We start from the raw sequence: 12,149 nt of genomic DNA on the forward strand, positions 1-12,149 counted from the left end.
AAATACTGCTCATTTTCTAAAGTCAATTCTGAAGTTCTCATTGGAAAATAAACAAGCAAGAATAGCCAGGAAAACCTTGATTTTAAAACATTATATAAAACTTATATAATAAAAACAGTATAATATTGGTATATGAATAGACAGAGAGCAATCAAACAATGCAGAAAATTTAGAAATAGATGAAGTTAGCATTTCAAAATACTGGGGGAAAGATGGACTTTTTTAATAAATAGAGTTGGGACAATTGAATATTCATTTGGCAAAAATTAAAATTGAATTTATACTTCATGCTGTATAAACTCGCAACCAGTATAAACTCCATATAGATCAGAGATCTCAATGTAAAAATTAAACCATGCAATAGGTAGCTCCAAGGGCTTCTCCTTTTACAGAAACACACACACACACACACACACACACACACACACACACAAAAAGCAAAAATTGATACAATCAACTTTATCAGAACTCTGGAAAATAGTCAGAGGTTTGCAACCAGCAAGAAATTTCTGAATCAAGAAGGAGGTAACCTAAAAATGGCAGGAAGCTTTCCAGTACTTTTACTTGACCTCCTCCTGCTCCTGTCCCCACCTTGGTACCAGTTGTGAACACAGCAACCCATGCTCTCAGTGTGGAACCCTAGTCTCCGGTTTCAGAGGGAGCAGAATAGACCTTATTCTCCAACTTGGGTTCGTTCTAATTTGTGTATAGGTTCCCTGAAAGACTGGCAACCTTTGTTGCACCTAACTTGGAACTCACTCAATGTATAAATGTGGCTATGCAGAGGATATTACTTGAAAACACTGTAAAGCAAATGAACATGACGTCTAGGACAAAACATAGTTGAGGCAAACAATAGGCATACGGAAAGCCTGGGAAGAGAGTTTCTTTAGGAAATCAATCATCAAAAGCACCCACATGTACTGGTAAATTTGAAAAGCTATACACATGCCTGGGGAAGGTCACCTGAGCATAAAATACATGAGAAGACCCTAACTCTAGATTCAACAAAAGCAGGGAGTGTAGGCTAAGGCAGTGTTGTAAATAGTCTGGCTAAGTGTTGAAGGAGTTCCTCAACATAGAACCAATCTGCAAATACTGTGAGAACTCCTATCCTTTCCTCCCTTCTACTCCTTTCCTTCCTTCCCCCCTCTCTCTCTTTGTTCCTGGTTTATTCAAGGAAATCCTTATCAAAGCTGAACATAAACCAAAGGAACAAAGATTTCACAGACTGCATATGACAAAGAAGACAGACTTTATAAAAACAGTTTAGAAAAATCACTAAACAAACAGCAGTAGACCACAGCAAACAACAAAAAGAAACCCTGAGGGGAGAGAGGTAATTTAATTTTCAGAGTTAATACATTCTAATAGTAAAAATGTTATTTTTTCAACCAAAAAAATTATATAATATGCAAAGAAACAAAACAGTGTGATCTTTTCATAGAATAAATTAATGTCTGAGGAAACACAGACATTAGACTTACTAGACAAATATTTTAAATAAGTAAAGGAAACCAGGGACAGAGAACTAACGGAAATCAGGAGAATGATGTCTCACCAAATAGAGAATATCATTAAAGTGATAGAAAATATCAAAAGAAACCAAACAAATTCTGAGGCTGTAAAGTATAGCAGAAATGACAAATTTGCTAGAGGATTTCTTAGAAGATTTTAGAAGGCAGAAGAATCAGAAAACTTAAAATAGGTCATTTGAAAAATATTCAGTCTGAAGAGGAGAAATTGAAAAGAATGAAGAAAAATAAACAAAGCCAAAGAGATTTGTGGGACACCATAAATATACCAATATATGCATAATGGGAGTTCTAGAAGAAGAAAGAGGAAAAAAGGTAGAAAAAATAATTGAAGAAATAATGGCTGAAAACTTCTCAAATTTGATAAAGATACAAATATATACAACCTAGTAGTTGGAAGATAAATGCAAAGAGAGCTATTCTGCGACACATTCAAATCAAGTTGGCAAAAGAAGAAGACAGATAAAATCTTTTGTTTTAGTTTGATTTTTTGTTAATCATCACCCAAGGATACTTTTCCATGGATATATATATATATATATATATATATATATATATATATATATATATATATATTTTTTTTTTTTTTTTTTTTTTTTTTTTTTTTTAAAGAATAGAAGGGAGGGGGAGAGACAGAGAAAGAGAAACTTGGATATGAAAGAGACACATCGACTGGTTGCCTCCTGCACACACCCCGAATGGAGCTGGGGATTGAGCCTGCAACTGAGGTACAATCCCTTGGCCAGAATTGAACCCAGGACCCTTCAGTTAGTAGCCAATGTTCTATCCACTGGGCAAAATCAGCTAGGGTGAGAAAATATTGTGTCTTAGGGGTTAAGTGTCAACCCTGGAATCAAGAGGTCATCAGTTTGATTCCCAGTCAAGGCACATGCCCGAGTTGCAGGCTCAATCCCTAGTTGGGGTGTATAGAAAGCAGCCAATCAATGATGTTTCTCTCATTGATGTTTTTATATCTCTAAAAATAAATAAAAACATTTATTTTAAATTTTTTTTAAAAAAACCTTGAAAGTAGCAAGAGAAAAACAACTTGTCATGTAAGAGTGATCTTAATAAGATTAACAACCCATTTCTCATCAGAAACTATAGAGACCATGGAGTGGGGAGGAGAAGGGGCAGACTAGAAAGGGTCAGTGGGAGGGGGGGTGCAGGAGGGGACGTATGTAGGTCTTTCAATAATAAAAATTTAAGAAAAGAAAAATAAAGAAACCATAGAGGCCAGAGAGCAGTGGGATGATGTATTTAAAGTGCCAAAAGAAAAAACACTATCATCCAAGAATTCTACATCTGGCAAAACTTCAAAAATGAAGAATTAATTAAAACATTTTGAGGTCAACAAAAGCTGAGGGACTTTGTCACTAGTAGACCTGCACTACAAGAAATGCTAAAAGGAGGCTTTTAGGCTGAAATAAAAGGACACTAGTCAGTAACTTGAAGCCATAACAAAGAATAACTCTCGTAAAGTAATTACATTGGTAAATATAAAAGTCAGCATTATAGTACTTTTTATTTGTAGCTCCTCCTTTCGTTTCATATATGAATTAACACACAAAATCCCTATAAGTCTATGTTAATGGGCATATAATATATAAAGATATAATTTGAGACAATGACAATATAAAGTGGGAACAGAGCTTTATAAGAGCAGAGTTTTTGTATGTTATTGAAGCCTAATTGCTATCTATCCAAATAAGATTATTATAAATTTAGGATGTTATATGTAATCCCTATGGTAAACACTAAGAAAACATCTAAAACCTATCAAGAAAAGGAAATAAGAAGGGAATCAAAATGGTTCGCTACAGCCCTAGCCAATTTGGCTCAGTTGGCCTGCAGACTGAAGGGTCCCGGGTTCGATTCCAGTCAAGGGCACATGCCTGGGTTATGGGCTTGATCCCTAGTGTGGATTCTCTCTCATCATGGATGTTTCTATCTCTCCCTCACTCTCTCCCTTCCTCTCTGAAATCAATAAAAATATATTTTAAAAAAATGGTTCGCTACAAAAAAATCAAACACAACACATGGCCATAATAGAGGAAATGAAGAACAAATAATTTATATGCCATACAAAAAGCTTAGCAAAAATTCCTTTCAGTAATTATTTTAAATGTAAATGAATAACACTCTCCAAACAAAAGGCAGAGTTGGCAGAATGGATTTTTTAAAAAAAATATATTTTATTGATTTTTTACAGAGAGGAAGAGAGAGGGATAGAGAGTTAGAAACATTGATCAGCCGCCTCCTGCACACCCACTACTGAGGATGCGCCCACAACCAAGGTACATGCCCTTGACCGGAATCGAACCCGGGAACTTTCAGTCCCCAGGCCGACGCTCTATCCACTGAGCCAAACCGGTCCCGGCCAGAATGGATTTTTTTAAAAATTATCCAACTATATGTTTTTATAGGAGACTCAATTTAGTTCGGTGGATAGAGCATCAGCCTGCGGACTGAAGGGTTCAATTCAGGTCTAGGAAATGTAACTCAGTTGTGGGCCAGATCCCCAACCCCAGTCAGGGTACATCAGGAGGCAAACAATCAATTTGTCTATCTTTCCCCATCCCTTCCACTCTCTCTAAAAATAAATGGAAAAATATCTGTGGGTAAGGATTAACAAGACAAAAGAGAGAGAGAGATTCAATTTAGACCCCAAAGACACAAATAGGTTGAAAGTGAAAGGATTTATTTCATGCAAATAATAACCAAGTGAGCCCTGACTGGTTTGGCTCAGTGGATAGAGCGTTGGCCAATCAATGATTCTCTCTCTGCCCTCACCGATTTGGCTCAATGGATAGAACATGGGCCTGTGGATTCAAGGGTCCCAGGTTTGATTCCAGTCAAGGGCATGTACCTTGGTTGCAGCTGATTGATGTTTCTTTCTCATCGATGTTTCTGAGTATCTCCCTCTTCCTTCCTCTCTGTAAAAAATAAATCAATAAAATAGATTTTTTTAAAATGATTCTCTCTCATCATTGATGTTTCTATCTCTCCTTCTTTCATCTCTGAAGTCAATAAAAATATAAAAAAATAATTATTCTGCAGCTATTGGAGAATACTTTTCATCAGTACTTTCCTCTGAAAACTAAAGGAAAATAAACACATCCTATCTTTTCAGTAACAACTGCAGTTCAGTGTAATCAAATAATCTCAGTTGAAGAGGGAACATTCTTCTTTACCGAAAATATGCTAAGTAATAAATGTTAAAAGGATTGATAGAATTAGAAAAATCAACACTTGACACCCCTAATAAAATAATTAAGATCCACCAATGGATACTAAAATGTTGGTGGGTTTGCATGGTGTCAAAGGATCACCTCTCATCAGAAGGGGGAAACTTTTTTTTTTTCTTTTCATTTTTTTTATTAAGGTATTACATGTGTACATATCTTACCATTGCCCCCCTACCCCTAGAAGGGGGAAACTTTAAAATAGTGAGATTTTTATGGGCACCACTTTAACCCAATTAGTAAATTTAGTCTTACTTAGTAGGACAATGAAACATTATGTGCCTATAATATAATATAATATAATATAATATAATCCTATATAAATAATCCTATATAATATAATTCTGTATAATAAAATCATAATATGCAAATTGATCGATCAGTCAAATAGTGGAACAACCATCTAGATGACCATCCAGGACCACGCTATGACACCCAGCCAAGGCGGGTGCGATGCAATTAGTTGGGGTCCCAGCCCCAACTAATTGCCCCATGATCGCCCCACAGAGGGAGGTCCAGACCATCTACGAGGGAAGCCCAGGGCCTGGGTGCCAGGGAAGGAAGACCTACTCTTTTTTTTTATTATTAAATATATTTTATTGATTTTTTTTTTTTTTTTTTTTTTTTTTTTACAGAGAGGAAGGGAGAGGGATAGAAAGCTAGAAACATCGATGAGAGAGAAAAATCGACCAGCTGCCTCCTGCACACCCCCCACCAGGGATGTGCCCGCAACCAATGTACATGCCCTTGACTGGAATTGAACCCGGGACCCTTCAGTCCACAGGCCGATGCTCTATCCACTGCACCAAACCGGTTTTGGCAGGAAGACCTACTCTTGCCTGAATTTGATGCAACAGGCCTCTAGTATAAAATAATATACATAGGTATTGCCAAAGTGATTTAAACTAAATAATCGATGCCTTTTATAGCTAACTTTTAGCTTATAGGAAATACAAGGGATGTTGAAATGAGTTAAATGATTTTATGAGGAAGCAATCAGATGAATCGAGAATGTGGGAAATGACATACTGTGAGACAACTGACTGTTCTTTTAAAAAAGTCACTATAAAAAAAATAAATGGGTAGGAGGACACTATCAAGAACAGTAAGGTCCTTTTATATTAAGGTCCAAACATGTACGGTTCATGTTTGAATCTTACTATAAAAGCAATTTGGGGAGTAATAGGGAAAAATTTGAATATGAATTGGGTATGACATATTAGGGTATTATTTTTTAATTTTGTTAGGTTAAATAGGAGAGACTCCTTATAATTTAGAAATGCATATTAAAGATTTCATTATATCTATTATTTACTTTTGAGAACTTCAGCACCAAGAAATAGACGAAACAAGTATGGCAAAATGTTGACATGTGTTAATGAGTTAAATATAGATGAGTGTATGAGTATTGGTCATACTAGTCTTTCAATAACTTTTTAAAAATATACTTGAAAATATTCATTATACAAAGTTTAAAATATTAAAAATGGTTTGTGTGAAGGATGGTTCGTCTCAGCATGAGAAAATGTACATTGACTTTTACTTACGTTGAGAACCTGTGGCACTTGGATTCTTCTTCATGTGCTTGTTTTCCCTTCCCCCTCCCCGCACCGCTCCAGCCCTCTTTGATTCTATGCACAGCAACCAGGCCTCCGACGGCACGTTTTCCCCACCCCGCACTCTTCCTTCGCCCACCATGCAGCTCCGGCAGCGCTCTGAGAAGCCCCCTTGGTGTAAGTAATCCTTTGGGAACTGCCTAGACGGAGGCCAAGAGGGAGGGAGGAACTGGTGGGTGAGAAACCTGTCCCTTGAGGGAAACCAAGATGGGAGTTGAAAGACCAGGAATACAGTTAAGGAAGCAGTTTCATCTGCCTCTTCCAAGATGGAGGGAGGGTCCGTGTACTGTGTCTCATCACCTCTGCCTCCCACACCCCTCCATCTCACTGGAGAGGCTCCTAAAAGGTGGTGGAGCCGAGGGTCCTTTAGGGAAGACTGGATGGAAACTTCATTCTTCTCAGATCCCCACGCGGTTTCTACAGCTTCCTGGAAGCGCAGGGGCCGTGGAAGGAAACCTGAATGTATGGAAAAGCTGGGGGAAGGAAACTGAAATCTGCTACTACTTTCAACTTTTTTCTCGAGTTGTCTGTTCTCAGTTGAGGTGATACTTTCCCCCATCTCTTTATCATCTCTAGCAGTGGGCAGCAAGGAATCCTTAGAGCAACAGTAGGGAGGGGGAGATAACCCGTAATAATCAGGGCCAGAGACACCAGTGATGGAAAATCCTTTCTTTATTCATCTTGCCTCCAAGGAATAACAAAAATCTAACATGCCTTTCACTATTTTACTTGGATAGGACTTCAGCAAAGATTCATATTTCAGCATTGAGGTAAATAGTTGTCGAATTTTGCCCTTCTTAGTATGCAGAAGAAAATTTCTTCCTAACACCAAGAATTGTCCCCCTGGATTTCAGATTATCCTACACTCACCTTGTCTCTTTTACCTGTCTCCTATAGTGTTTATGGTTCTGTGCCCCACCCACCCTAACATCCCTCTCCCGCTTATATTTCTGTCTGACCTTTGATTTGCCTCAATCAAACTACTAACTGAGTATAAGGCTACTTCTACCCTTGAGTGAATTCAGCTTACAGCTTTTTTTTTTTTTTGTAATCTCAGTATTAGGTGTATAACCTCATTGTAAGCATTTTCAGGGTCTGTCTCTCCGCCCTAAATAAGCATTGGCACAAAACCATGTTCCTCTTTGTTTTTTCTACTTGAAGCATGCCTCCTGTGATGCTTTACAGAAAAGAGTTTACTGGCATACCTTAAACTCAATGACTGATTGAGCTTTTGTATGCTTGTGCTTAACAAGTTTCCCAGATTCTCTCTGATTATAAGATACTCAGATGTCCCCTATTTTTAAAAGCTATAATTATTGATGTCAGAGTGCTTTAATATAAAGTTATAATGCCATCAATAAATATAATATTTACAAAGGGAAAAGTAGATTAATCCCCTACTAGAGGTTAATGAAGAAGTAGAGGTCGGAGTAGGAATTGTCCCACAGTGTAATTGAAGACTCTATGTCAGGATGTGGGAAATTAGTTTTTATGACATTACAAACCTGTAACATCATATGTCCCAGTACCTAGAAGATCTTAACTTTGGATCCATGGATGGATTTCAGGGTAAAGTTTATGAACACTAGGAATTCTACATAATAAAAGAGCAATAAGCAAATTAACCCTCACTCTGCTACACCCACCAGCCAATCAGAGCCAGTATGCAAATAAACCCAATCAAGATGGCTACAGCCACAGAGAGCAGGAGGGAGGCTTGGTTTTCCCAGGCAATGGAGGAAGCCAGGCTTTCCGCCTGCCCTTGCCGGCCTAGGCCTCCACGCAAGGCTACAAAGTTTCAATTATAGAAGGTAAACAAATCCAAACAGAAATGGCGGCAGCCACAAGTGAGCAGCAGGCTTGGCTCCTCTACAGACTACAAAGTTTCAATTGTAGAAGGTAAATTCCAGATACCAGGGCCTCTGCTTGGGTCACCAGGGGGTATGGCTAACCTGAAAACCACCACAGACCCCTCGCTCAAGCTGCCCCATTCCCAAAGGGAACTCCCACCCTGATCCAGGACACCCTTCAGGGCAAACCAGCTGGCCCCGCCCATGCGCCAGGCCTCTATCCTATCTAATAAAAGAGTAATATACAGATTGACTATCACTCCAACACACAAGATGGCTGCCCCCATGTGAACACAAGATGGCCACCACAAGATGGCCATCAGGGGAGGGCAGTTGGGAGGCACCAGGCCTGCAAGGGAGGGCAGTTGGGGGTGATCAACCCTGCAGGAGAGGGCAGTTAGGGGTGACCAGGCTGGCAGAGGAGGGAAGTTGGGGCAAACAGGCTGGCAGTGGAGCAGTTAGACATCAATCAGGCTGGCATGGGAGTGGTTAGGGGGTGATCAGGCTGGCAGGCAGAAGTGGTTAGGGGCAATCATGAAGGCAGGCAGGCGAGCAGTTGGGAGCCAGCAATCCTGGATTGTGAGAGGGCAGTCAGACATCCCTCGAGGGGTCCCAGATTGGAGAGGGTGCAGGCTGGGCTGAGGAACACCCCCCCCCCCCTCTCGGCTCCATGCATGAATTTTGTGCACTGGGCCTCTAGTCATATATAAAGATTAGTGTGAATACTCACATGTATATTTTTCTGGGAAAATAATTCATTACTTTCTTTTTAAATATATTTTATTGATTTTTTACAGAGAGGAAGGGAGAGAGATAGAGAGCTAGAAATGTCGATGAGAGGGAAACATCGACCAGCTGCCTCCTGCACACCCTCCACTGGGGATGTGCCTGCAACCAATGTACATGCCCCTGACCGGAATCGAACTTGGGACCTTTCAGTCCGCAGACCAACGCTCTACCGCTGAGCCAAACTGGTTTCGGCTAATTCATGACTTTCATTAGAGTTTCAGAGGAATCAGTGACACCCCCCTCCCCACAAAGGTTAATTAAGAACTGCTGCCATTTAGAGATTCCATGGGGTTCTTCCATCTTTGGGTAAATCATTTTCTTTTCTATTATTCTGATTCACAAGGTTTTTCTACATTCTTCTGCTTACTTATACCTTGGGTTATAAACAATGATTACCTATACCTCAGAAATACACTGATTGCTTTAAAGAAATGATTCTTAACCAAAGATGTACATCAGACTTAATTGGGAGTGTTACAACAAAATATATTGCCTTCATCTCCCTCTCCACCCCGTACCTTTAACCTAAACCTACAGAATTAGAATCTGGAGATTCTATGTAACCCCAATTATGAGCCACTGGAGTAAAGTATTCATATGTTTTCAAAGTATGAAGGAGGGATCAAGAGAATTTGAAATTTGGATAGGGATACATTTGTGAAAGAACTGGATGAAGTGAGTCTCAGCACTTTCTCCTGAAGTCTTAGATGTACCTTAGGGCTACTCCTATAGTACATGTTAGGTCAGAGCCACTGTTTCTGAGCTGGGCTAATTTGGGAGTCTGCATAACTTAGAAAGAATTCAGACCTTCTTTCCCTGAGACATGAGTAATATAGGCCATCTATCTGGCACTTGAACTACATACATAGAGTAAAGCCTTCTCTTCCAGCTTGCCTAACTTGTTCTTCTGACTTTGCTTTACAGACAGCAGTGGCCCTTCCAGCACTGTGTCCAGTGCTGGTCCTTCCTCCCCTACTGCAGTGGATGGGAATTGCCCATTTGGCTTCAGTGGTCAACCCTCCCTAAGTTCACATGTGGCTGAAGAATGTCAAGGCCTTGGGCTGCGCCAGGAGATCCCTGGGAATGGAGCACAAGAGCTCTTCATAGAAGGGGAGCAAAAGCCTTTTGAACCAAACCAGGTCCCACAGGAACCACCTGTGGAAACCAGGCAGCCATGTCATCAGGCCGCTGATATTAGCCAACCATGCCAGGAGGTCCCTGACAACAGCCAGCCATGCAAGGAGACCCATGATGATGTTAACCAGACATGCCAGGAGGTCACTCAGATCAACCAACTGTGCAAGAAAGTCTCTGAGGAAGCTTGCAAGCTTTTCCAGGAGAACCCTGAGGAGGCCAGCCTGCCATGCCAAGAGGTCTCTGTGGAAGTTGGCAGGCTGGTCCATGGGTTTCCTGAAGGGGTTGGTGGCCTGGTCCAGGAAATCCTTGTGGAAGTTGGCAAGCCAGCCCACGAGACCCCCGAGGAGCTCATCCAACCATGCCAGGAGTTCTCTTTGGAGGTTGACAGACTGGCCCAAAAAGCTCCTGCAACCCATCTCTTATCTCAGGATATCCCTGAGGTTGATACACCATCCCAGGAGTTCCCAGAGGGGGGTGACCTACAGGTTCAGGAGGGCCCTGAGGAGGTTCGTCAGCCGTCCTGTGTGGTCCCTGAGGTCATCGAGCAGCTGCCTGGAGAGGATGTTCCCCAAGCCCAGTATCCATCTAGTGATCCAAACCCTCACTCAGAGCCAGACTCTAGCCCATGACCAAAACTTATCCCTTCCACCAGCAACATGTGATTAATCATTTTCTCATTGATGGTGGTGTAGTATACCAGCCATTTGAGCTAGCAACTTTGTTGGCTCACTCACCTGCCAGCATAAGGCCTTGGATCTTACCAGGGTGTCTGAGGAAGCAGTCCTCTTGTCATGAAGCATGCCTGTGCTGGAGCTGGGCTTGGTGAGGGGCCCATTTCGTGTTCAAACAGCCATTGGCTCCTCACCAAGCCATTAGATTTGAATAGGATTTCCTTTAAGGGGTGGGCTGGTCTGTCATTATCCAGCCTCCTCTGAGCAACCCAGGAAATTCCAGATTGTTAAAGGAAATGCCTCTTAACTGCTGAAGACACCATCCCGGGACAACAAGTGCAAAAGGGGATCCCAAGGCCTTCACTTTTCCGAGGAAATATTCATAATGTCTCAGAGTCCTTTAGACCATATGTGCATTCAGGGGGACTCTTGTCCTGGCTAGCACTCCTCAGATGGGCCCAGGATGGCTGTCTGAAATGTCTGGGAAAAAAGAGTCCCCTTCCTAAACAAACATCCATCATGGCCACTAATCTTTAGATTGGGCTTATGGGTATTTCCATATCATCCCCAAGTGCCCTCTCTGCCCCTGTCCTGTGAAGAGGGCAATCGCTCTATGGAAAAATAGGTATTAGATTGTTGTGAAAATTTCAGAGTAACTACTTAAAATGCTTTTGGGGTTCTTGACCAATCTGTGAAGCGAGGCCTCTTTTGTTGTGGGGCTTTTTGGCTTAGAAGATGCTGTAATAGAGAAAATCAGGTCCTATTTTTAAGCAATCAGCAGAGATAAATATTGTACAGATATGAGCAAAGATTATATATATATATGGTAGTGCCAGGGACAGACTGGCCAAAGAACAAACACTCTGGGGTTTCCAAGAGGTTTGTCCTTCTATCATTGTGTCTTTAGGGCCAGGTGTGATTATGAAGCTAATCCCAAAGATCTGGGGATGGGAGTGAGGGTGGGTACGAGGGGTAACACTGTCATTAGAGCGGGGGGGCGGAACATTATGAGTGCTCAATAAATATGAGGTAATGAGAATGGAAGAGCTGGTCAAATCATTGTGAACTCAAGAGTGAATGTGACTATAAGACAATCAGGTATGTAACTGAATCTGAACCAGTCAAAGGCCTTTTTAGTTGAGCAGGGACAGGCCATAAAAATATACAGACCAGACCTCCCAGGAGGTCCCTATGCCAATCAACCCGCTATCCCAAAAAGTCTGAAGTGAGTAGTGTTGTGGGGGAGAGAGGTTCTGTGTCTGTCAAACACCGGAGGGTACACAAGGCCTTTTCACCAGCTCCTTGG

The 12,149-nt window shown here is 41.1% G+C and overlaps 1 protein-coding gene across 15 annotated transcripts in view; it reads left to right on the top strand.

Annotated features, from left to right (window-relative positions):
- Positions 1–11,887, top strand: part of PPIP5K1 (diphosphoinositol pentakisphosphate kinase 1) — a 42,973-nt gene extending 31,086 nt beyond the window's left edge. For all 15 annotated transcript variants that reach the window (XM_084902921.1, XM_084902934.1, XM_084902923.1 and 12 more), the window contains 2 exons: positions 6,400–6,513; positions 9,960–11,887. In XM_084902921.1, coding sequence (XP_084759047.1) covers positions 6,400–6,513; positions 9,960–10,801 — 956 coding nt within the window. In that variant the 3' untranslated portion in view covers positions 10,802–11,887. The remainder of the gene's footprint in view (positions 1–6,399; positions 6,514–9,959) is intronic.
- Positions 11,888–12,149: the final 262 nt, after the last annotated feature.

Source organism: Pipistrellus hanaki, assembly GCF_964339955.1.
Source record: "Pipistrellus hanaki genome assembly, chromosome: 1".
NCBI classification, from domain to species: Eukaryota; Metazoa; Chordata; class Mammalia; order Chiroptera; family Vespertilionidae; genus Pipistrellus; species Pipistrellus hanaki.